This window comes from Accipiter gentilis, chromosome 31 (assembly GCF_929443795.1).
Source record: "Accipiter gentilis chromosome 31, bAccGen1.1, whole genome shotgun sequence".
In the NCBI taxonomy this organism is placed as follows: Eukaryota; Metazoa; Chordata; class Aves; order Accipitriformes; family Accipitridae; genus Astur; species Astur gentilis.
In genome coordinates, this window is record NC_064910.1 from 16,159,884 (window position 1) to 16,186,653 (window position 26,770).

Genomic DNA, 26,770 nt, shown 5'->3' on the forward strand with positions numbered 1-26,770 from the left:
GCTCAGTATGAGTCAGCCGTGTGCTGGGGCAGCCACGAGGGCAAACCACAGCCTGGGGGGCATCACACGCAGCATGGCCAGCCGCTCGAAAGAAGGGATTTTCCTGCTGTATTCAGCGCTGGTGCGGCCTCACCCCAAGTACTGTGTGCAGTTCTGGGCGCCACAATTTAAGAAGGATGTTAAAAGTCGTTGAATATGTCCAGAGGAGGCAACAAAGCTGGTGAAAGAGCTGGAAGGCATGTCCTGTGAGGAGCGGCTGAGGACTTTGGGTTTGTCTAGTTTGGAGAAGAGGAGGCTGAGGGGCGACCTCATGGCTCTGTACAGCCTCCGGAGGAGGGGATGTGGAGAGGGAGGTGCTGAGCTCTTCCCCCTGGGATCCAGTGATAGGACACGTTGGAATGGTTCAAAGCTGCACCAGGGGAGGTTTAGACTGGACGTTAGGAAGCATTTCTTTACTGAGAGGGTGGTCAAACACTGGAAGAGGTTTCCTAGAGAGGTGGTCGATGCCCCAAGCCTGTCAGTGCTTAAGATGCATTTGGATAATGCCTTTAGAACATGCTTTAACTTTTGGTCAGCCCTGATCTGGTCAGGCAGTTGGACTAGATGATCATTGTAGGTCCCTTCCAACTGAAATAGTCTGGTTTATTCTGTTCTGTTCTATGAGGAGCGGCTGAGGGAAATGGGGTTTAGCCTGGAGAAGAAACGGCTGAGGGGAGACCTTATCACTCCCTACAACTACCTGAAAGGAGGTTGTAGTGAGGTGGCTGTCGGTCTCTTCTCCCATGTAACAAGCGATAGGACAAGAGGAAATGGCCTCAAGTTGTGCCAGGGGAGGTTTAGATTGGATGTTAGGAAATGTTTCTTCACTGAAGGGGTTACCAAGCATTGGAACAGGCTGCTCAGGGAAAAGTCACCATCCCTGGAGGTATTTAAAAGACGTGTAGATGTGGCATTTAGGAACATGGTTTAGTGGCGGACTTGGCACTGTTAGGTTTATGGTTGGACTCGATAATCTTAAAAGTCTTTTCCAACATAAATGATCCTATGATTCTATGATTCTATTCTATTCTATTCCTCTGACTTCCAAATAAAAACCCACCAAGTTTTCAAGACTCAGTTTCAAGCTTAATATATTAAAGATAGATTAAAAGATTAAAAGAACCAATTTCAGGACCAAATACCTACTGGATTAGTATTCACTGTTTTTATAAATATATAAACAACATACGATGTTGTCACATAAAAATACATTAGTTTGTGTGTACAATAATTCTCAAGCATTATTTTAATTCTAACCAACAGCACCAAAGACTCTTCTCCTGGACAAATTGTAGAAAAATGTCTAAACCTTATTATAAACTTCAATGCCAAAGTGTATTTTTTCAGGGAATATAAGCAATTAAAACACACCAGATATCTATTGTAATTAGAGGGGGGGGGGGGGGGAAATTAGTCCATTAAATTTCTAATAAAAATTCTTATTCTTCTCAGGCCATAAGATTCATAAAATGAAAACCAAATACCCACCATAAAGCAGTAGTGAGAAGAATGAACACAGAAAAAAAGAGCTAAACATAAGAAAAAAGAAAGACAAAACTGTAAAATAATACAAAGGGCATAAGCTCAAACAAAACAACAGAACTATGGATGAAGTTAGACAAAAGAAATTTGGTTTCAAATCTATTTCCAAAGAAGTTTACAACAAACTTCACTGACTACACTGCCAATTTTACCTCAGTAATCATATTCACAGTGGAAGCCAACCAGCCAAATGACAGGATCCCAAGAAAGCCCTCAATCTGCTTCAACTCTGTATAAGCAGACAAGTAGGAGTGCATGATGCAGGAGTGCAATGAATAAATAAATACTTGAACCAAAAATGGCAATTTATTTAATGATCCTATAATTGTCCTAATTATAACAGAGAACTTTAACATATTGAAATTACCCACCTCATGTCAAAACAGGGCAAGCATTCAAGAGCTCTCTTGTGTTTTATCTTGTAAAATAGCCTCTGGAGAGGTCTTATTCAATTAAATTACATATAAAATCATTGGTGCATATTTTGCTGCTCACAGCCATGCTTTGTGACATGATCCATTAAAATAACAAAAATTAATAGCCATTTGGGATGTAGGTAGTGATCTACAACTGTTCCTGTGAGAGCTAAAACGATTTTAGTTCATTAGATTTGCACCTCTCTGAAAAATTAGTAGTTCTCAAAGGTATTCATCTTCACACTAACAGTTGTTGTCTACACTTATATTAGAGGGCAATGGTATAATAGCTGGAATTAACTTTAGAGGTACTTCACTGACCAAAGAAATTTGAGCAATATCTTATCAGCAACTATCTTCAACTACAGAAGTGTTCTTAAATATAAAGACCACAGACTTCCATGAGGAAAAAAATAATTTTCATTGTATGCTACTAATAAGGTATTTTTCCCAGTTATTCTACATACAAAATTGTGGACACAAAATTTCCATGGAATTTTATGCCAGACTGATCTTAGTCTCAGAGAATAATGGACAGAGACTTTAGAACAGCTTTTTGTCAGTTCAGGTGTATGCAAAATGAAGCCAAAACAGACATCAAAGGTGCAATGCGGAGAAAATACATGCAAAAGCCCTGTATTGGATGCTTTATGATGTTTTTTTCTTCTCCAGAGGCCCATCTCCTGTCTGGACTTCTACTTTTACAGGCTTCTGTCTGCCCTTGGAATGAAAAAAATTCTTCTAAAATAGAATTGGGATAGGTTATGTTACAATTAAGAAGATGGACTACACTGTACCCTTTCTATCTTTAAATTTTTCTAGGAAAGAGTAAAATAATAGAAAAGTTACTGAATTAACTACATCACCTTTTATTGCTGTATCAGGTACTGTCTGATACACTGATGCAACCAACTTCCAAATAAAATTTCTTCACTGTGTATCAGATGCAAATATTTGCACAAAAGGTGCTTCTGTGCTTCAAAGTGCCCCCCCGCTAACAAAGTAGCTGGATGTTTGCTGTCATCTGCACTTTACCATAAATCACCTCAAAAAGCTGTCACTGAACACCACAACAACAAAATAAGGGGGGACACTGGGAAAATCCCTTGGAAAAAATGTCATCTGAGATATTTAGCAGAATCACGCTCACATAAACCTCCTCCACTGAGGTGCTGAGCAGCAGTGAAAAATTTTCATTTTTAGAAGGTTAACTCAATCCCCTGCATTGCTTTGAAAGTTTCAGTTAGGTAATGCAATTGTTTTGACTTTGCATTGCAAAACACAGAAAACCAAAGCTTGCCTGAAAGGAGAACATTCTGCTAATGTTCAGCTCTGCTAACAACTTGACCGAGTTTATATTTATTTCTTTTTCTAAATATTGCAAAGCTGCTTTCTTAAGGAAAATGTACTACCTTCCTAAGAAAGAATGAAAACATAAGATAACATAACTGTAAAGTATATGTTAAGTAATTTAAAACTCAAACTGTTGTTGCATTTTGTATTATAATATTAATTTGTAGCATTCTTACACTGATTTCAAGAGACTAATACAATCTTAACATAAACCTTAAATTCATAATATCTTATATATAGCTTATGTGGATTCTGTGAACTTGGGAGTGACCCAGAGAAATGTTCCTATAACCTCTGTCCTGCTTTAAAAGCTAGACAACTTTTCTTGTATGATTCCTTCTTTGTGAGGCAGACACAAACTGCTGGAAAACCTTTCAGATTACATACCACAGTAACCTTCATAACTGAAGAAAAAAAGAGAATTACATCAGGATCACTATGGTACAAGACCCATGCTTTCCTTAAAAGGCAATTTTCAGTTATGATGGAACACATTCTCTGCACCCTTGTTTGGGTTTCTTTAAGAATGATGAGATTTCATTGCAGAAGTGCAACCCTTAGCAGCGTGGCACAGCTAATAGGACATGTTCCATTCTTTTCTTATACTGATGTTGTTATACCCTGGTTTTAATACTGACAAAAACGATCGACTTTGTTTTATTTTCCTGTGATGGAACAGTCAATAACAAATTGGTCCATTTCCAATCCCATTCATTTCAACAGAAGCTAGATCAGTGAACCAGTAATCTCAGACTTAAAATGTAGAGAAGAAATTGTCATGTGTTAAAATCAAGGGTTAGCACCAGCATTTACATAGATTACATTAGTAAAACAATACAGAACAATGTTACTTGGCTTCAATCCCATTTGCAGTACAACTTGCACAGAATAAAGAATAAATATTGAAGTTGAAAAACCGTAGTTATTGTAGAAATACATTTTCAGGAAGGTTAGACAAAAACACTACGTTCAGCATTTTCAAATTTCCAATGGATGCATCTTCCATGACATTTACGAACAGTCAGCAGCAGGGTGTGTAATTCCCCTTTGACCCACCAAAGCTCTCAAATCATTGTTGCTTCTATCCAGACACCTTAGAAAGACTCTTGCCCAGGAGCATCAGTTGACAATTAGCTCACCTACCCTCTAGGCTTTCAGGGTTGGAGTGCTAGGGGAGGACAGGGCATCAGTAGAGCCACTGGGATTTATATCAAGATTTTTTTTCAAAGAAATTCAGCATCAGGCTAAAAATTAAATACTCAAACTGAATGAAATGTTGAATGTTGACATACCTTGCTGCTGTTGGAGGAAGATTTTAAAGTGATTGACCGTTTTATTCTCTTATTACCAAAAATACTGAAAGAACACAAATTATATACTAGGTTTTAGACCGTGTAAAGTTTGTTGGTAACCACAGAATTATGTTGGTTTAACTTGATACATATCCTCAAACATGATTCCTTTGTCCTGAAAGAGTAAATCACTCTGGTTTAATTTTGTATATTTTATTATAGGGTGAGGTTTCCAAATAAAATATAAACATATGCTTCTGAAAACAGGCTAAGATGAAAAGCACTTAATCTACAGACAAGAGATTGAAAGTAACTAGGTAACTTAAATGAGGTGGGGGGGAGGGGGGGGAAGGACATACCTTTGAACACTGTTTATGATTCTGGCACCAAGCAAGTGACCCATTGTTCTGAAAGACAAAGAAAAAGTACATGAATATCGATATGTCTTTAGGACTAGACATGATCACCCTAATGGGTTTAAACAGAATACACCATCCAGTTCTGCTTAGAGAATGATGTTGTGTCACAATACTAGTACCAATCCTGACTCCAACTCCCTTGTGTTGAGTTAAAGGGTCAGGCAAGTGTAAAGTGACCAGAGAAAAGTTAGGAAAGCATTTCGTCAGGCAGGGCTGGTGGAAAACTGACTGAAGTCGCCTTTTAGTCCATCTTTGTAAACACTTACTATCTAGCTTGCTAGGAAGCAAACAGAAGGTAACACTTTTATTTAAGAAACTGATACAGATTGGTAGTGATTCATGAACAGAAAACCCATTAGACACATTTCAATATTGCACAGTACTTAAAATAAATTATCAAGGAAAGATAATGAACACCCTTGAAGTAAATGGAAAATTTAATTAAATGCAACGTGAGTTGACCAGAAGTCAACCATGGCAGTTTTGATACATTTTTTATAATAAAGCGCATTTCCCAGATAAGGAAACACTATAGCTATCATTTGCCTTGACTGCAGTAAAACAACCAATATAGTATCACATGCAAAATAATAATTTAAGCTAAAGGAAAAGAGAACCTGATGAGAATAGAAAGATAAATATGAAACAGGGACCAACAGCAACCTACTGTTCTGCTAGGTGAGCTTCTGAAGGGTCAATTTTGGAAACAATATCTCCTGGTAAAAAAAAACAGCTCAGGAAGGAAAAATGCACGTTTGTGGGGTTAAGAGATGAGACAAAATTGATTGATTGATTCACTTTCTATATAGTGGGAGATTGAACCAACATCAGGAAGACCTGAGTGACTGTGGACTGAACGCGAGAAATGGGGTGCAAACTCTGCAACACAGAGTATATGTTCATGTACTTAGGAACTTATACATATATATTTCTTCTCTAATTTATAAGGTCATACTCTGGAAAAAGAACAGATGAAGATTCCAGTAAATTTGTGGTTCAGAATCTGACTACAATGGTGAGTCTATGAGGGAGTAATAGGAGATTCTTTCATATGAATTAGGCAATTTCCTCAGGGATGAATTAATGTGATTGTACTATACTCTCACCTTTGGCACTGACCAGACCGAGAAATCAGTCTCCAAGGAAGAGAAATTCAGGTAGGCCAGAATGCAAAGGACTAGCAGGACTATACTTTTTTCTCTTTTTTTTTTTTTTTTGTTTGTTTGTTTTAATAGGGGGAGATGCATATAATGGAATAATATATATACATGTGCTGGTTTTGGCTGGAATAGAGTTAATTTTCTTCATAGTAGCTAGTAGGAGGCTGTCTTTTGGATCTGTGCTGAAACCAGTGTTGATAACCCAGGGATGTTTTCGTTCCTGCTGAGCAGTGCTCACCCAGAGCCAAGGGCTTTTCTGCTTCTCCCCCCACCCCACCAGCGAGCAGGCTGGGGGGGCACAAGGAGTTGGGGGGGGCACAGCCATGACAGCTGACCCCAACTGGCCCAAGGGAAAGTCCAGACCATAGGGCGTCATGATCAGCAGATATAGCTGAAGGGGGAAGAAGAAGGAAGAGGGGGATGTTGGGAGTGATGGCGTTTGTCTTCCCAAGTCACCGTTCCGCGTGCTGGAGCCCTGCTGTCCTGGAGATGGCTGAACACCTGCCTGCCCGTGGGAAGTGGGGAATGAATTCCTTGTTTTGCTTTGTTTGTGCACAGCTTTTGCTTTACTTCTTAAACAGTCTTTATCTCAACCCATGACTTTTCTCACTTTTACTCCTCCAATTCTCTCCTCCATCCCACCATGTGGGGAGTGAGTGAGTGAGTGGCTGGGGTTAAACCATGACAATACATAACTTTTTGTATAAAAATCACACAGATAAAGCCAAATCATTCTCTGGATGTACAACAACTACAAATCAGAAGCAGAAAGAGATACATTAGCATGGATTGTAACCAAGCCAACTACACCAGTTTCTCAAAACAGCAGTACTCTGTTTTGATCTCAGCAAAGCTTATAAGCTTGAATAAAATGACTTGCTACCACAACTATGAAGTCTATCCTTTGAAGCTGGATCTCTCTTAGTGAATGTTTGAGGAGATCATGTTTGTGCATGTCTTCATACGAGCATGTAGTCACACCTTCACACAAGCTCCCAAGATGTAGCCAACAGGTCAAGGGAAGGGATCGTCCCTCTCTACTCAGCTCCCGTGAGATCCCGCCTGCAGTACTGAGTCCAGCGCTCAGGTCCCCAGCACAGGAAAGACATGGACATGTTGGAGCAGGTCCAGAGGAGGGACACGAAAATGGTCAGAGGGCTGGAACACCTCTCCTCTGAAGACAGGATGAGGGAGTTGGGGTTGTTCAGGCTGGAGAAGAGAAGGCTCTGGGGAGACCATATTGCGACCTTTCAATATATAAAGGGGGCTTTTAGGAAAGACGGAGAGAGACTTTTTTACCAAGGCCTGTAGTGACAGAACAAGGGGCAACAGTTTTAAACCAAAAGAGCGTAGACATAGATTGGACATAAGGAAGAAATTCTTTACAATAAGGGTGCTGAGACACTGGAACAGCTTGTCCATATAAGTGGTAGATGCCCCATCACTGGAAGTGTTCAAAATCAGGTTGGACAAGGGCTTTAAGCAACCTGATCTCATGAAAGATGTCCCCTCCCAGGGCAGGGGGGGTGCACTAGATGACCTTTAAAGGTCCCTTTCCAACCCAAACCATTCTGTGATTCTATGACTATGAAGATTGTTCAACTCACACACTCAGAGAATGATCAAGGTTGGAAGGGACCTCTAGAGGTCACCTGGTTCAACACCCCTGCTCAAGCAGGGAAACCTACAGCCAGTTGCCCAGGACCAAGCCCAGACAGCTTTGGCTATCTCCAGGGTGGAAGACTCCACAGCCTCTCTGGCAACCTCTGCCAGTGCTCAGTGACTCTCACAGGAAAAAAAATCGTTTCCTGATGCTCAAGAGGGAGTCTCCTGAGTTCAGTTTGTGCCCATTGCCTCTGGTCCTGGGCACCACTGAAAAGAGCCTGGCTCCATCTTCTTCACATCCTCCCATCAGGTATTTATACACGTTAATGAGATCTCCCCCCTCAGCCTTCTCTTCTGTAGGCTAAATGATCTCAGTGCTCTCAGCCTTTCTTCATAGAAGAGATGCTCCAGTCCCTGCAGCATCTTCATGGCCCTTCACTGGACTCTCTCCAGTATGTCCTTGTCTCTCTTGTACTGACTCAGGAGCCCCAGAACTGGACACAGCACTCCAGCTGTGGCCTCACCAGTGCTGATGAGAGGGAAAGGATCCCCTCGATCTGCTGGCAATACTATGCCTAATGCAGACCAGGATACCATTAGCCTTCTTTTCTGCAGGGGTATGTTGGTGGCTCATGTTCAACTCGGTGTCCTCCAAGACCCCCAGGACCTTTTCTGCAGAGCTGCCTTCCAGATGTGTGGCCCCCAGGATATAAATTGAGACCGCCTGGCATTTTTGCCTGACTTCCTATTCATTGGGAGGGACTGCACTTGAGCTTGGAGGAGGTGATCCTTGAATATTAACCAGCCTTTCTTGGGCCCCCTCTCCCTCCAGAGCCTTATCTCATGGGACTCTCTTCCAAGCAGATCTTTGAAGAAGCCAAAGTCTGCTCTCCTGAAATTGTTCCAAAAATCTTTGCAGCTGTCACAGGGTTTTGGCCCCAATGCAAAAATGTAGCAAAAAGAACGAAAATTCTTTTTTTCCAAGATGCTGTACACCAAAAGGACCAGAAAGCACAGCAAGTAAAAGGAAAGAAACAGACTGGATTCTGACTCACATGTTCCCATCAGATAGTTTGTGGAAACTAAAGTCTTCATACAGCAAAGAACATAAATCTGCTTTTAACCAAAACACAAGTTATTCTAACAGTATCAACAGCTAAGCGCACTCTTCGATGCACTGACGGACCAACTGAATTAAAAAAAAACCAAACAGATCTACTCCAAGGTCAGTAGGAGAAACAAATTTTTGGTTAGATCAGTCATCTAAGTGCATATCCTTTCTGTACTTAGAGATGAGCACAGCTCACTAAGATGGTTCCATAAAAATACCAATGTCAAGTCACTTCCAAGGACAATTCAGAATCACCTTCCAACTTTTTCTTAAGCTTTTGTTAGCAGGAAAGACAAAAAGGTGGAGGATAATTAGTCTACAAACTTGGGCATTTCAGCCACGCAAGATAAATCACTGCCTTCTTCATTTTGAGCATTAAGCATTCAATCTGATACAAAAGTAAGAGAGATATGTGAAAGTAACACAGGTTTGGACCAGACACATCAGGAAGTTCAGGAACTGAAACTAAAGCATTGAATTTGAATGTTACTCTTGTACCTTAAGAACCAAGCTAATGCAAATTATACTTATGCTTTCACCTCAACTTTTAGTCTGAACTTGATATATATACTTTAGTCTGAACTTTATATATGCCATTTTTTTCATATGAGCTGTAATGCTAAAAATTTCTATTTCTGTATTACCTAAGGAGCTCTGGGAATGGTAAATGCAAAGACATATCCAGTCCTTTCCACTTTTAAGCCTATTTAGGAGCAATTTAAAAATTTTAGTTCATACAATTTAATTTTAATGTTTAACGAAAAATTATTTTGTCTCATCTTCCCAGCAGATTACAATGTGATCATTATTTGATTTTATAATACCATTTTTATCTGCTGTTACTGTAGAATTTAGCTAAAACTGACATTTTCTAGCGTAAGAATAGCTAACTATGAGCACCATGTCAGGTCCAACCCCTTCAAAAAGAGAGACACATAAATAGAAGATATAAAACTTTAGAACAGCCGTAAATAACATATGCTAGTGGGAATACTTTAGTATTACCCTCAATGCTGTATGAGGATTTATTATTTCTATTTACAGGTCTAGCCAGCAGTAATGTTAAAACGATATTTTATGTGCTACTTTCAATTTATCCACCCTTTCTTCTTAATATAAAATGTGACAGAGGTAGCTGATTGCAATAACAGATTAGTAGTAGCTCACCACTTTGTTTCAGTTATGCTGCTGCTTTCCACTGAACTAGAAAAAGCACTCCTGCTTTTGAATTATATCTGTTACTTGAGACGATAACGCCATAAATGTCCAGATGTGTGGCTCCGCTACTTTGTAATTTCAATGTCTACAACTGTTTTCATTTTTCTGCTGAAAACTATTACCGCTTGAATTAAAAATTAAAAAGTAAGTTTAGAAAAACATAAAACTATTGTTTAGCAACTTCAACTTCACACAAACTAAGATGATGTGAATGGATCTTTCATTGTACAAGGTGAAAGAGCAAATTCTACAGGCTTCCTTTGAACAACAGGCTATCAGAGGAAGCAGGAATGCTAAATGAACGCTCTCCTCCACTCTGCATCCTAGCAAATGGTTAATCTAAGTTACACAAATGTTCAGTTGTGATTTTTTTTCTGCTTTTAATCTAGTGTACCTGGCTGAAATTGTAATTTCAAACTATCAGAAATTTGTGTTTTATCTGCAGTATTTTACATGCTCCAGCATCCTCATCCTGACCCGATTTATGCTAATGAGAGTTTTGACTTAGTCTTTAGTGGTGGCTTAACTCTGCTGTGCAGAAATGGCCTCGAGGAAGAGTTAAATGCCACTGTTTCTGCCCACCTATAAGCCTTCCCCCAGTGTACCTTCAGGGCAACCTTAAAGTATCTTAATCTGTATACTGAAGAGGAGAAGAAACTGTGCTCAGTGGGGCAAAATCCAAATATTATATCTTCCCAGCACTGTCATGTCATAAGAAAGATGTCAGGCAGACAAAGACAGGACTAAAACAGTCTCCAACATCACGTAGGAGATGGAGGCAACAGGAACTCAGGCCACCACCTGAGCCCCACACATTTTCAGTCTGCCAGAAAGGAAACTGTAGACAAACAGAATCAGTCCTTCAAAGACCAGGACTGTTTGACATGTGTAAGGCAAGAGCTGACAAAAGCAAAGACAGGAGAGAAAAAAGAAAAAAAAAAGGGGGGGGGGGGGCAAAAAGAAAAGAAAAATTGGACGAATACTACAAGATTTATCATTCAATTTTTTCACAAAAATACAGGCCACAAGTATTTTCAATGAAACTGATAAATTGGCATCTCTAATTAGCCTTCTAGGCTTCATTTCAGCAAGTATACGTGCACGCTTGCTTTCCTCTGGTAAACCACAAATGTCCTTGGGGCTAAACAGTTAAGACAGAAACATCTGTGTTCTGTGCCCTCCTACGCCTCGAAAAAAGAAAAGTTGTGCAGCACCTCTTGTAACAAAAAAATGCATGTAGAGAGGCAATGAAGGACCAATCTTCATCTATCTACAGTGTGCCCCAGGGAAAAAAAATTAATAACCTTCACAAGCAAGTAAAAACTGGCCTTTCATTGGAGCAATGGCAAAAAAAAAAAAAAGAATTTCCTTCATTTGTATCTCTATCTATAATTATGTTAGGAGATACAACCCTTCTTTTGAAATGCCAGAGATCAGCTGTGAAAAATGAACTAGCCACTTCATCTGCTATGACAGTACCTGTATACCTACTATCAGTTTTGGAAGTCTTTTCTCTCCTGCCCAATATTCAATTCACAGTTGAGTGAAACCGCTATCTCTCAGAAGTGGCCACTCCTGACGACCTCACTGATTCTTTCCAAATGACAAAAAAGCATAGAAATAAGCCCCTTTAAATAACAGTACCCACTGATGTGACACAGAACATTTGAGCAGACAAATCAATAGCTGCTGCAATGATGAATTTAAAGAGGCACTTTCCCAACATTTTCCTGTCTCTTGAGATTAAATATGAACTTGTAGTAGATGTATGGACAGAGGAACCAAAGTCCCACCTCTCCTGGGCTATGGTATTTAGTTATCTTTTGCATATGAAAAACCAGAACACATTTTTCTTTGAAAATATGGTAGAAAAATGAAAAGAGGATAACCTTTTATACAACAGCTTCAACACTTGCCCCAGAAGTCTTTCACCCAGCTAAAGCAAATTTAAGCCCTTATGCACTCTGAAATGACCCTTAGCAACAGGCTAGAGTGAAGACTGAAACCTGGCCAGCAAAACTGAACCACTCTATGGAAATGAACAGGAGATACACGGAGATAGAGATGGTGAACGAGCAGGGTCACAAAGTCCAATGATGAGGTCCACCTCTGGGAAACAAGACTGCTCCTTCAAGAACAATGTATGCAAACATATTTTTAGCATCTTCACTTCTACATGCTTGTCTAATATACAGCAAGTTTGAAGACCATCCACTGGAGAAGCCAGGGATAGAAGAGGACCAGTATGAGGTGAAACCACCAATAAAATGTAACAGAATCCCAGAAATATTCTGGTTCCTTGGCTTCCATCCAGGGAAGACAGGAAGGACATACAACCAACTGAAATGTGTACATTTTGTTCCTTTTATAATGTTTCTTATTTCATTGTAAATTATGTCTTAAGGAAATAATTAATTCCTTAGTAAGGGATTTCTGTTCCTTCTAATGGTTCTAATAAGGAATGAAATGGAATAAAGCAAGCATAAACAAATCGTAAATGGAATGTTATTGAGCAGGACCACTTCTGATACTTAAACAGGAATAGCAGGTATAGCAGGTATAGCAGCAGTTTCCATTATAAACATTTGATTGGGATACTTCTTCCCATCCTGATAGAAAATGATCACATCTTGGTTAGTTACGCTTTCATCACCTCTAAGCTATATTAAACCACGTGACAACCCTAATTACTACTAGGAAGTTCCAGCTAATATAAAACAACATCATATACTGCAGAAAACGCAAGTCTGCCCAGTAGGTGCCCCTGGATTCCAGTCTTCCCAGTTGCTGGCACCTGGATACGAGCCCCCAAGAACACAGCCCCACTCCAGCTGCTGGTACAGCCCGTCTCACACTCACTGACAGAGCAGACTGGGACTCCGGTAGCCAACCTCCCTGTGGTTGGGGCAAGTTACTCCAGCCCCCAAGTAGCCAAGCTCCTGCGGTCCTGCCCTTCGAGACACACTGTGACACACGCAAAACCGGTCAGGACTCCCCCGGTCCTGCAGTAGCCGACTTGCTGTCCTTTCACCCTTGGAGGCACCCACTCATACCCGGCCCCCAGGCCACCTCACCCACCCATGGGCTTTTTCCCACTAGTTTTGCTTCACTAGTGCTCACACACTCGCCCACGCTCGGTCCACCCGCTGGCACCACCACAGACTCACAGTCCCCTGTGACCCGCGGTCCCAGCCCAGCCACCGGCACCCAGCAACTGGTACCATGGACACACACGGGGACAAACTCTGGTTGCTGGCACTCAAGCCCCCCATACACACACGCACGCACACACGGAACGGATGCCCTTCAGCCAGGAAAAGAGTTAGAAACGGAATTTGATAAAAGAGGACAGACCGCCCTGGTCAGGAGCGGGGCACGGCCAGACGAGCGTGTCACCTATTTACACACATCCAGCCCTTTCTATCCCCTCATCCCTCTATCTCCCTGTCGCAAATCCCGAGCGATCCCCAAACGCTCGTCCCCAGCACCCCGTAACGCGTCCCACGCGCCAGGCAGCGTCTCCCCTCCGTCCCGAAGGGGATCTGCCTTCGATTCGCCTTGATGGGTCCCACGGCCGGGCCGCGGGGCTGGGGCTCTGCTGGGACAGGCTGTCCCTCTCTCCCAGTCCTTCACCCGGGCTCCCGCCTGCCTTCGGGACTCGGTGCTCCCCTGGCCTGGGGGAGATGGGCCGCCGGTGGGCTGGTGGCTCTTGTGGTGGGGCTGGGAGCCGCCGGGCAGGGTGAGATTTAGGATCCCCCCCTCCCGCTGTTGCCTCTCTGAGCTCTTTCACCAGCGTGCAGACAAACTTCTATCACACAACCTAACAGTTCGTATCTAAATATTTTATAGCAGTCAGAGAACTGAACCAAACTGCAAATAGTCCAACGTCCTGTACCCAAGAGTGGCAAAAAATGGTTACTGAAGCAAAAGTATAAGAACTGGATGAGCAACTAAGGGTTCATTCCTAATTTTCGGTCTTTCTTGTTACTCTTCTCTGTAATTTACCGACTCCTACTACACCTTTTTGAGATGGAAGCACAGCAACAGCATGCAACATTCAAAATGGATCGTGGCATAATTTATACAGTATTGTATTTTCAATTTTTTTCACTGCTGTTTTTCAAAAAATCCTTAACTTTCAGTTCATAGTTTTGATTTCTCCAGAGAAGTTAGCTGATATTTTCACCTTTGTCACATTTCAATGTTGTGTGCAGGTGTCAGGGCCCTGAGGACACGAGTAGGACTTACTAGCCCTGACCTACCTCACCTGCGGTCTCCACACTCACCTCCTGCCTCGGGCCCAGAAGAACCATTTCAGCCCAGCTGGGGCCATCAGTCCTCCAGTGAGCTATGCTGTAGCTGTGCCTGTCTCTGGCCATGTCTCCTTTTAGAACAGAATAAACCAGACTATTTCAGTTGGAAGGGACCTACAATGATCATCTAGTCCAACTGCCTGACCAGATCAGGGCTGACCAAAAGTTAAAGCATGTTCTAAAGGCATTATCCAAATGCATCTTAAGCACTGACAGGCTTGGGGCATCGACCACCTCTCTAGGAAACCTCTTCCAGTGTTTGACCACCCTCTCAGTAAAGAAATGCTTCCTAACGTCCAGTCTAAACCTCCCCTGGTGCAGCTTTGAACCATTCCCATATGTCCTGTTACTGGATCCTGGGGAGAAGAGCTCAGCACCTCCCTCTCCACATCCCCTCCTCCGGAGGCTGTACAGAGCCATGAGGTCACCCCTCAGCCTCCTCTTCTCCAAACTAGACAAACCCAAAGTCCTCAGCCGCTCCTCACAGGACATGCCTTCCAGCTCTTTCACCAGCTCTGTTGCCTCCTCTGGACACATTCAAGGACCTTCACATCCTTCTTAAACTGTGGGGCTCAGAACTGCACGCAGTACTCGGGGTGAGGCCGCACCAACGCTGAATACAGCGGGATAATCCCGTCTTTTGACTGACTGGTTATACTGCTTTTGATGCCCCCCAGGCTGTGGTTTGCCCTCGTGGCTGCCCCAGCACACGGCTGACTCATACTGAGCCTGCTGCCGACCAGCACCCCCAGATCCCTTTCTGCAGGGCTGCTCGCCAGCCACTCCTCTCCCAATTTGTTCTTGTGCCGGGAGTTATTGTCCCAGGTGCAGAATCCGGCATTTGGACTTGTTAAATTTCATCCCGTTAATCATAGCCCAATGCTCCAATCTAGCTAGATCCCTCTGCAAGGCATCTTGTCCCTCAAGAGAGTCAACAGCACCTCCCAGTTCGGCGTCATTAGCAAACTTGCTAATGGTGCATTCAACTCCTGCATCCAGATCGCTGACAAATACATTGAGTGGAACTGGCCCTAGAACTGAGCCCAGAGGAACACCGCTGGTGACCGGTCGCCAGCCAGATGTAGCCCCATTCACTACAGCCCTTTGAGCTCTGCCCTCCACCCAGCGCACCGTGAACCCGCTCATCCCACAGTTGCTCCTGGTCTGCCCCTGACGCTGGTCCACCGCTTGCTGTGCCTGGGGCTGTGGATGACCCTGTTACCAGCATCCAGCTCTGCCCACCCTGTGCAAGCCCTTCGGGGCTGCTCCCCTCGCAGAGGCCACGGCGTGCGATGGGGTCACCCTCGGCCCCCAGCTCCACACCCGCAGGGAGCAGCCAGCCTTCACTGAGCCTGACGGCAGGACACTGTGTTTTGGGGTCTGTAATAACATCTTCATTTTTTGCTGATGAATAAGAAATGTCCTTAGACTTTGCTCTAGTTAGCAAAAAGACAAAACAAAATTTCAACAACAAAACCAAATAAAGATCACCCACATCAGGCAAAGCAACAAAACACATAAAGCCTACTAAAACAAACAAAAAAATCACTGCACAGGACTGTAACATGAGAAAAGGTAAGAGAACAAACACTACTTAGCAGATATTAGTCACATTGTTTAATATATTACCATCAGACACTTGGATAACTTTATGATGAGCGTGTTTTACAAAACCTGGTGTAGAAATAGAGCATTAAGCTTACCTATCTACATATATTTCCTCCGCCATCTTACAAGTACATACAACTCTTTTTATTAACAAAAATAATTAACTGAGCAACAGTATTCTGAAAAGGAAGCCGAAGGCAAGAACACACTTTGGAACATACACCTGGAGTTCTTCTGTTACTGTAACTAGCCACTGTGATCCCTCACAGATACATCACACCTACATCCTCCTTAGCAGAAGCCATTTCTATTTCACAGATGTTTAAACTGCAGAAAAGAAAATGTTGGTTACCAGTTAACACAAAATAATTAAGTTAAAGAGGTGACTGAATGTAAGAAATAGTTATAAAACTGATCAGCCTAACAATTCATTCTGGTGACATCACTGCCGTTTGTAAATATAAACCAAAATTAAATTATCATGGGTAACAGCTTGACTAGCACTGCAGTCTAATTTTAAACATCTGGATTTAACACCAGAAAATGGATATCACAAATAACTTTTAGAAAGTCTTAGTCAGGTTTCCTTTTGGATTTACACTAATGCTGCCATCACCTGTCACGTGTTAATTCCTATCACAATGATATGGTGGGTCCTCCTGTAGATGAGTGGGTACCAATAGAACAGTATTGGCCTAAATCTTGCATTGATATTTCCTAAACAGTTCATGCAAAGTCATCTTCAACCTTCGTTTCTATTACAGATGGTTTTCATTAGAGTTTACACTGAAATATTTAAAGCCACAACCGTACATGCACCAAAATGAAAACACAGAAAAAACATTAAGATCAGAATAATCACGAAAGAAATTAAGGAAAATCAGAAACTATCACCTAAACCGTGAGACACAACAGTATTCGTTCTCTGGCTGTCATCATTAGTAGGTTCCTAGAAAGACAGTCATCAAAATCCAAAGGTCATTACCAATGAAACAGCAAAAGAGCAGTAGTTTTGAAAACACAGACTATGTAGTGCTTGGATTAAATTTGCATCTCAAGTATGGAACACCTTTTCTCTTTTTACAGCAGTGTCTTCTCAAATGCATAGAAAAACCTACTAGATAAACACAAGCTGTAAAAACAAATGAGCCACAGGAATCCTTGTGTCTCCACCACACTTGTGAGTTATGACTGCCTTCTTGTGGTTTCGCAGACTTCACTCTTACCACTTCTAAGACTGATCTCAGCTGAGGTCTTATGCTACTTAGCAGAAGTTTCTATCGATCTGTAAAAGAATCCAGATGAAATAAACTTCACTTCACTCAGCAATAGGAGGAATTAAATACACTGACACTAACTTGAAGATAGTAAAATTAAATATGGAATCTCACACTAAGGCATATACTTTGGGCCAAATCCTGCACACATTTCTTGGGGTTAAGTAATCTCATTGAAGTGAACAGAAACTAATCTAATAGTATTAATATAGGAAGCAAAAAATAGCTTGTTGACTGTTTGTAGGCTCTATTTCAAAACCCCCACCCTTTCAAAATGCTAATGTGCCTTTTTTGTCATGTCATAAAGTAGATTTGCTACACAAATGAAATAATGAGACAATAAAAGTATATGCCAGCTCAAGGATGTGACAGAAAAGTAGCCCACTGGGAAATTAACACCAAAAAGAACAAAATACATTCTAAAAACGTAATGTTTACTTATGCAAAATACAATATGAATGTAGACATACATGACCTACTCTAGTGTACTTGAAAAAACATGACTGATTTACCAAAAACCAGTAATATTCCAGGTTTCAGGAATGTGTGCATGCTCCTTTTAATGCTGATTGGACTTTATAAGTGAAACTTGTAGTCCATATTACTATACTGTGTAACTATAAGATTACTGGTTAGTTGGGTGATTCCCAACAGCATGTGATGTGGTACATTTACCACAGGCGGCATTCACCTCTGCTTGCCTGCACTGCCCACCAGCTGATCATTCCACAATCAGCTACAAACACTCCAGGGTGTCTCCACACTAGGAAGTCATGTGAACCACAGGAACACATCTGTTGAGCAAAACAACTGGTGTCGATGGACTTGATGTTTGCACTACAAATATGCCAACTTCCCCTTTCCCTTTTCCTTCAACTAGTCCTAGTCCGGTCCCATGGACACAATGCCCATTAGTTGCTAAAGCACATTAGGTCCTCCTGGATCACCTCTTCCAGTTATGTTCATCCAGAAGAAATCCACTGCATGAACTCTCAGACGGGTCCATGATGTGAAACAAAAGATGATCATGATGCTCGGAAGACTCACTCCAAAAGCAAACTCCGATCCATGTTAAAACACTAACGTGTAGATGCATCTCAGACACTTCTAACATCTCCCACAAACACACAAAAGAGTATTAGTTCAGTGCTTACTGCTAGACTAGATTTTCCTCAGAAGCCACATTGTTTCAGGGCCATTCAGGGCACAATTCCTTTCTGGACTTGAGAAATACTTAGGGTTCTGGTGTCTCATGTCCTTAAGAAACTAAGCATAAAAAAAAAAAAAGAGTAACAACCACACATTTTCAGATCATCTAAAATGTCCATTATAAACTTAACTTTATAGTCTTAACTATAAACTATACAAACACAGGATACTCCATGCACGTTGCGTTGTCATGGAGTAATTTCTGATTACAAAACTGCTAAATGCATTGTATTACATACTGGTAATGTAATGTGATGTGATGGGCATGTGATGTTTTACTGTATTTTCTCCTATTCTGTTCTGGTATGTATGGGAAAGACATCATTATATACCACTTGTATCTTTGGCAAGAGTATGTATACACACCTGCCCTTAAAACTTAACAGCGCTTCAGTACCCATGTCATTATGACTCAATATCAGGCACCATCAAATTCCATGCTTACACCCTTGTACTTAACATACTATTTCCAATATAACTGCATGAAATTCACATGATAAATTTCAGGAATGTATTTCCTTTCTCTTTGGCGTGTGTTATTAGTTTACATGATACTAAATATTTCAAGTAGTAGCAGCCATATCCACCACAAGCTGATGGATAAATATATTTTCATTTTCCTTTAAAAGAAAAACAAACAAACAAACAAATGAATAAATTCCATGCAGTACCATTCTCAACAGAAAATATTTGTGACAAATATCCCCTATCTTATTCCAACTGTCTTGATATATTACTATAAAATTTATCCTCTTTGATCTGTGAAAGGCAACAAGCTCAATAAACATAATTGCCAATATAAATACTTTGTTTCAATATCCCAAGTTCTTTTAATGCTGTAAAAGCATGTAGAAAAGTATAATCTCAGCAGTAAAAAACAGCACAAATGATAATCCTACAGATTAAATATGCAGTCTAAAATTTGACTATAATTATACATTGTAGTTCCACAGACCCAATAATTATAAATAGATTTCTCTACAAAAATCCTATTTTAGAAGGATTACTGAATTGCATAGCAAAGCTCTCAAAAGCAACAAGTGTCAAAATGAATACAGTCCTTGGAGCTCTAACAGTTGGTTAAAACAGTCTTTGGGGATTTTTTTCCGATTTCCATAGAAGACCTGCCTCAGTGAGTGAACTGCACCTCACCAGACCTGGGATTTCCTAGAAACGTTTGCAAAAGGGTTCTGTGGTCATTTAGGAGTAAAGAACTGTCCAAATTAAAATGACCCTTGGACTTAGAATAGCCCATCTTCAATCTGAACAAAAAGCAACACAATACTGTTGACATACACTCAGAAAGCACTAATTCAAAGAAACATATGTCAGCCACCCAAAAAAAGCTTTCACCACAACAGTTAAAGCAGCATTTCAGGAAGAAGTCTTATTTCCCAGACATATTTTAATTGCTACAGTCTTTCCATACATCTCCCTTCATTGTAGACATTACAGAAAGACAGACAAGATGTAATGGGTACAGTTTAATTAGCCAACTTTATTGTGTCATCTCTAAAGCACAACCCAAAAACAAATCACACTGTGCAAGTTAACACTCTTCTCTCCATTGCTCCTATCAATTTGTCTCTTGGCCTGTCCCTTCCCAACCCAGCTCTCACTTCTGCAGAAAGCCAACACACAGGACTACCACATTAAGCCAATAATAAAGACTAGCGGATGCCAGTTGCGTACTGGTCAGATACCAGATATCACATCACGTAATGGATGTCCTCCTAATTGTATCACGTAACAAAGAGAAGTTGTGACTCCCTTCTCCTGACCAGCTCGGTGCTGCTCTCTTTCCCCAGCCCCTGACCTGTAAACCCTGTTCATATTTGTCTGCAGACCAAACTTTTATTCCCATCCGTTTTTAAGGAACAGAAACAGCTCCCACAACAGCAAGTGTTGCAATGACATTGTGTTGACAATGGATGAAAAGCAGGCATCGAAGTGAAGGAGCACACGGAAGGGTGGGTGAGTCTTTCCCTTTCCACTTGAAATTTAACATGCCTGCTAACCTGATCCTAGCTGGGATCCTTCACTCCTGCAACACCAATAGTACATTCCTGAGAGAAGAGCCAGCCTTTTAATACAGGTTACAATAGATACAATCCCTTTCTTCCAGTTTTCTTAGAAGCTTTTTCCAGTTTGTTAAGAACTGTATGCCACAAGAAACATATATTGCATGGGACAATCGCTGCAGTCCAGTCTTACAGACCACCCTACAACCAACCTAAGATTGTGAAAGGACCGATGAGAGGGAGAGGAAATCAACAATAAATTCTATTATTTGAGAAAGATATAACATACTAAAACTACTTACACAGTTCAAGCTACAGGGATATTAACTGGATTTTTCTACAATAACAATCTTCAGTGGAAGATTTACGTCGCCTCACCATATTGTCATAAAACTTTCCACAAACATAAAAGCCTTTCATGTGCCAGCTTTCTAGAATACAGTCTGATAACTAGCTAATGAAGACATACCATAAAAAGAAAATAAATCTCTCTTCAAGGCAGGACTGAAGCATTTGTCATTAACACGTCTGGTTACCAGAGATATAGCTGTTATGCAGAGCAATCATCTCCTGACAGGTCCATCATGTTTCAGACCTTTCTGACATCAGGTGAAAGAGTTAAAAATGAAGATAGATTAATTTGCACTGAAGTTATTGACAGGCTTGTAACATGAGAGATGTCAAAGCTCAGCCTAAGTCCCTACCCAAGCCACGGTATCTTAAAGCCTCCAGTTAATGTAAACAATTGAATATTGAATCTTCATAGAATTCCACTGCAAGGATCACATTGGTTCTGAAGCCTAGCATCTTCTTTTATATCTTTGATCTAAATTAACAGCCACAAAAGAAAACATTGTAATATCTATCCTTAGGCTCATAAAATGTGGACAATTAAGGTTAACACCAGTTGTCAACATCTTGTATTATCAGCAGGTTTTTTATATTAAAATTTTGTGTCTCTTTCTTAAATAATCTATTTTTGCAGAACTGACAAATATTTCAGTTCTTTCATCTTTGCTAAGTCTCAGATACTGGTGGCATGCTCTAGGAATTCTATCGCAATTATAACGTTTCCTTCCACTTTACCAGCCTTCTCACCTGTGTAAAGCAATTAAGAAAGACAGTGAAGCGAAGTGGGTTGTGGTACTACAAATATGTTGATAATATTCAAGTTTCTTTTTCATTGGACTGAGGAGCTCTGCTTGATTTGCTTTCTCAGTGGGAAGGTCATGGATGAGAACAACTTGACTGAGGCTCGATCTATAACAGATGGATCTACTGGGTATGAGTAAGCATCTTAGGGGCATGAAAATTTGACATCTGCTCCTATTATTAAGAGGATAAGCCATGCCTGTTGATGAAACTTACAGGGATGCTTTGGAATCCCTGAGGGCACCTGGATACATAGAGTAACAATCAGTAACTGGGCAATATCTCATTTTAAAAAAAAAAAACAAACACCATATTTGTTTACTGTCTTTAGTAGTACTCAGCTCTGGTTACATGAAAAATTGCTTTTACCTACTCTTACCATCTGAAAGAATCTCTTCGAAAAATATCTTAATTTGAAGTCAAGGTGCTTTGCATCTGGCAAATAATTGGCAATTCAGTTTTACTTTGTCCTAATGGCATAGTATGATTTACTACCACTCTGAATTGTAAAGAATAATGTCAAGATGCAGTAAGAAGGTATTTAACAAATTCAAGTTAATTGTCTTTAAACAGCATACTGAGAATTCTCTTGGTTTTATCTATAAATTCTGAACAGACATTTTCAGTACTTTTGCACTGGTCTAAGCTTACTTCCTTTGAAACCACTGGATACATTACTATCAACTGTAGCGATATAATACTCAGGCCAGCAATGAAAGCTCCTGAAAAATCCTGTATTAAACTATTAATCATATAAATGGAAGAACTGATAAATATCAGTCAGAAGGCTGAAAGATCTCCAGCTAGAGAAAACAACAGCAGCTTATACTACATTAACGTGTAAAGCTTTTTAGTCTTTAAAACTACCTGTGAATCATGCTTTCTATCCCAAAACAAAGGCAGTCAGTATATTCTTTAGGAAACTCCAAATGTTCATTCCTTTCTACAATTTGGAAAATGGCTAAGGTTAGGTTTAACTTTCAAGGTTAGTCCACATTGCTGCTCTCTTTTTCTACTTAAGAAAAGGAATGTTTTGAACACTGGAAGGAAGCTTGAAATAATTATTATTTGCTGTTGCACATTTATCACCACTGTAATTACAGCTTTGGTGCTGTCCAGTGCTCAAATGGATATGTGTGTGGTTCTATGATTAAACTAAATCTTTCACAAGACAAGCTAATATGCTGCATGTGCAGCGTTGAATGCATTCCTACTCCACTTGGTCAATGAGGATCCACTGGATGGAAAATGCATTAAATTTACCAAATGCCTACTGTCTTTCACACTGTTCATTCAATTTTTTAACTCAAAGAAAAAAATCCAACAATAAGCTGCTAGCTAGCTGCAAAAATCTATGTCTTCTTTCCTTATTTATTCTGACAAACATGTCCCATAGCAGCTACTAAGTACTATATGAAGAGTGACACACATCTCGTTACTTGCATGATTTTTACCTCTTTGTGTCAGTTTGTCTAACCCCAAATGTTCCTTCCACCTACTGTAGATCCAGACTGACCAGCACTTGGCTAATTCATGATCTCAGTTCATAGTTGCATAGAAAGAAATCTCAAAACAGAAGCAAGCCTCAAGCTCTCCTAGTTCCAGTTCCCTTCCCAAAATTGCTAGATACGAATCAAATGTCAACATATTATACAGTCTTTGTGACTAAGAAAAATGGGGGGAGGTAATGATGTGATTCATTATTGTCTAGCTGTAGTTACATAGTAAAGTGATTTCATTGTTTTCAAAGGAGCTATAACCATCACTTAATTGAAAAAAAAACAACAACCCACCCTGCTGAATTAGTTTCTATGTAGGAGCACAAATCCTGAAAAAAATCTACAAACAGTCACTGTATTAGGACACATCATTATTAATATTAATATCACCCCTTCCTCAGCATTCAACTATTTGCTGCCTCACATATCTGTTCATCCATATATTAAATTCCGACAAAACCCAAAGTCTTCCAGCAAGTGAGGTTAAGAAATGAATTTATAGTGTCTAGGTCCAAAAATGCCCTGAGGCCTGACTGCAGTGTTCCAGTAGTACAAAGAAATCATTAACAGTTAAAAAGCATTATCAATTAATTACGAATGATGTATAGCTCTAGATCTATGGCCTAAATCACAAGATGAGAAACCATGTTCACGTATGTGAACTGTGATTATTTGTGTTCTTCTTTTAAAATATAAGTTAATGTGAAGGTAACTCCCCTAAAGACTAATCCATAAAAAAGAAAAACAGAAACATGCTTATAAATTCTTACCAGAATGGCAAGGAAGGTTGAACTATGTTTGCACTGGATTAAATGAGTACATTATTCTCACCCAATCTTCACCATCAACCTCAATCTCTGACTCTCTGGACAGAAGACATTTGTTCTGAAGCAATCTTCTTATTTCCCTCATATTATCTTATTACAGGATCCATGGCAGCTGGATTGCAAGGCAGAAAAAACAGTCTTCACTACCTTCGCTAGGTTTGCAGTTTGAGTTGTGACCACTTGAGAAATTACAGTGGCAGCAGTTTGTCAAACTTCTGCCTTGAAAGACAACACCCTTGTAGTAGATGGTGCACAATGTACTGCCTGGGGAGGCCACTTCACCTTCTCTACTGTACGGGAATAACATTTAGGTACAGCTCTTCTCTCATCACGCGACTTCACTACATATGTGTAATACAGTAAATCCAGCACTTCTGAAAATGCACAGAACACATGCATAAGAAGATTGAAGAACTGGGATTGCTATTTAATTCAGAATAAATGTAAGTAAATCACAGTATTGACTCACGAGAGCAGGCTGCCATCCCCACAACATATTTCTGGTTGAAAACTGTCCAGAAAGTAAGTTCGTAATGTTTGGAGAGCAGGAATTGTTCATAAAGCCAAAGCAGCCTGTTCCTTTGTCCCTCTTTTCTCACAATCCATCAATGTGTTTAAAGTCTTTAAGAAAGACAGAAATGAGAAGCAAGCTGCCACCACCAGGACACACTCAGCCCATAAACTGCCTCCAGACTCCCAAGTTATTTTTAGGAAAGGAATGAAAATGAGCTGAAAATAAGCCAGCCACAGGTCAGCAGCATTACCTGGACAGGCTGCAGACTTGAGCACCCCTGGTCTAGAACAAACTTAATGTTTATTTGCCAGCATTGGTATACAAGATAGGAGCACAAATTAGCTAGAACTTTGTGGTGAATTTTCTTGGAAGTTTTACCTGTAACTAGACTTTCCAATGAAGACAGAAGGATCTTCAAACCACATTTTTACTAAACTACAAACAAGAAAAATAAACCTTTTTAAACCAAGTAAAAATCCATGCAGCCAAGAAAGAACAGAAATAAAAAATACTTAACAAACATCTCTTCCTAGGCCCATTGTGTCTGTTCTCTGTTTCCAGTCTTAGTTTCAATTAATTGTGTCACAGTAAAATCTACAGTCCCCTCTACTCCTAAGACAATTTCTCTTCCCAGCATTGTGTGCCTGCCGGAGGTGGCCTATCTCCAGCTTTCTCCCTTCTGAGACTCTGTCCCTTCTTTTGCTTCTCCTGTAAGTTATGAAGCCATGCCTTCCTCGGGAATCTCAGCTGCTCACCAGGGGAGTCACTCCCTTTGCAAGCTTGAGTCAACTCAGTTCTGTTTTAAAGTAACATAATGTAACATACAGACCAAGAAAAAACACAGCAGTGTCCATAAAGGTATAATAAGCTATAGGGGGGGGGGGGGGGGGGTATTATTATTATGGTGAAACACGCGTGTATTTTCCTGTATTATATTTTTACATAACTTTCATGTCATACCCCTTTGACAGTCTAGAGACACATTGGTGAAAATATGGTTCACAGAAGTCAATGGAAATTTGATAAAAACTTTGGACTGGGGTTGTTCCCCAAATCTGGAAATATCTGATATTCTTTTTGGTGGATGGAAAGGAATGTGTGATTCTTTTTAATCAGAGATGAAAGGAACAGCAGTCTGCTTCCAAGTTTAAAAGGTCCACTTACCTTTCAACACCCCCAGTTCTCCATCTTCGTGTCCTGTGATCTCTTGGACATTAAAAGACTAAAAAAAGGATACAACTAGAGTTGGGATACCAAGTTCACAGCACTCTTCTTCTTTGTTGACAAAGGCTACATGGACCTAGTGTTCATACATGGACCTGATCCAGCTGAAATCAACAGAAGGCTTTTCATGGACTTCAAAGGTTTTTGAAATATAAGGCCTTATAAGGCTCAGCTGTGGGAAAGGTCAAAAAATGAGGATTCTTGGTGTGAACCCCTAGGCAAGTGCTTTTTTGGTGCAAGGTTTGCATTTGCTAGGCACTGACTACTTAATATCAATAGGAATGAGTCTTTCTCCTCTATCATATTCCTGATTCTCGGTCAATAATTGTATTTTTTTATCTTTAAAAATATGGATGCTAACCAACAGCACTTTCATTTTCTGTTTACAGAAGTTGGGTATGTACTCAAATCCAGATAATCACAGAAAGCAAAAATTCACACAGAATAGCCAATCGAGATGTTGATCAGCTTGTGAATAATAATCTCCATTTGTAGACACATATAAATTCAGCACTCAGTCTTAAGAAGTTTGCCCTTTGCAAAATGACAAATGTTCAGCATCTGGGAAATCAGTCTGGTTTTCAAGCCATCTCAGAAATGTATTGGGTTTTTTTTTTTCCTTATAGGACACTTACTAAACCAAACACATTTAAATACAGTTCAGAACACTAGTTAATCACAGAGACAACCCATATGCAGGCAATGAATAATGTTTTAATAATAGTTTTAATATGAACACTACCTAGCTTATAACCTTTTACTCTGTAGTAAGTGGATATATGTTTGAATGGGAAAAGGATTTACATTTTAGAACTCCCAGTGTTTTTCTTTCAAAAGTTTTCTAATGCTTTTCAAGAGCAACATTTCCTCCTCCTCTCCGGCACGTGCCAGTGACATTGAAACAATGCTTTGCCAATATTTTCTACACATAAAACATCTGCCTCAAAACATACTAGTTACATTCCTATTTG

At 40.3% G+C, this 26,770-nt stretch overlaps 1 protein-coding gene across 1 annotated transcript in view; it reads right to left on the reverse strand.

Moving 5' to 3' along the window:
- Positions 1–26,770, reverse strand: part of ANOS1 (anosmin 1) — a 147,175-nt gene that overhangs the window by 112,762 nt on the left and 7,643 nt on the right. The window contains exon 2 of the mRNA XM_049834684.1: positions 5,002–5,049. Within this exon, the coding sequence (XP_049690641.1) occupies positions 5,002–5,049 (48 nt within the window). The remainder of the gene's footprint in view (positions 1–5,001; positions 5,050–26,770) is intronic.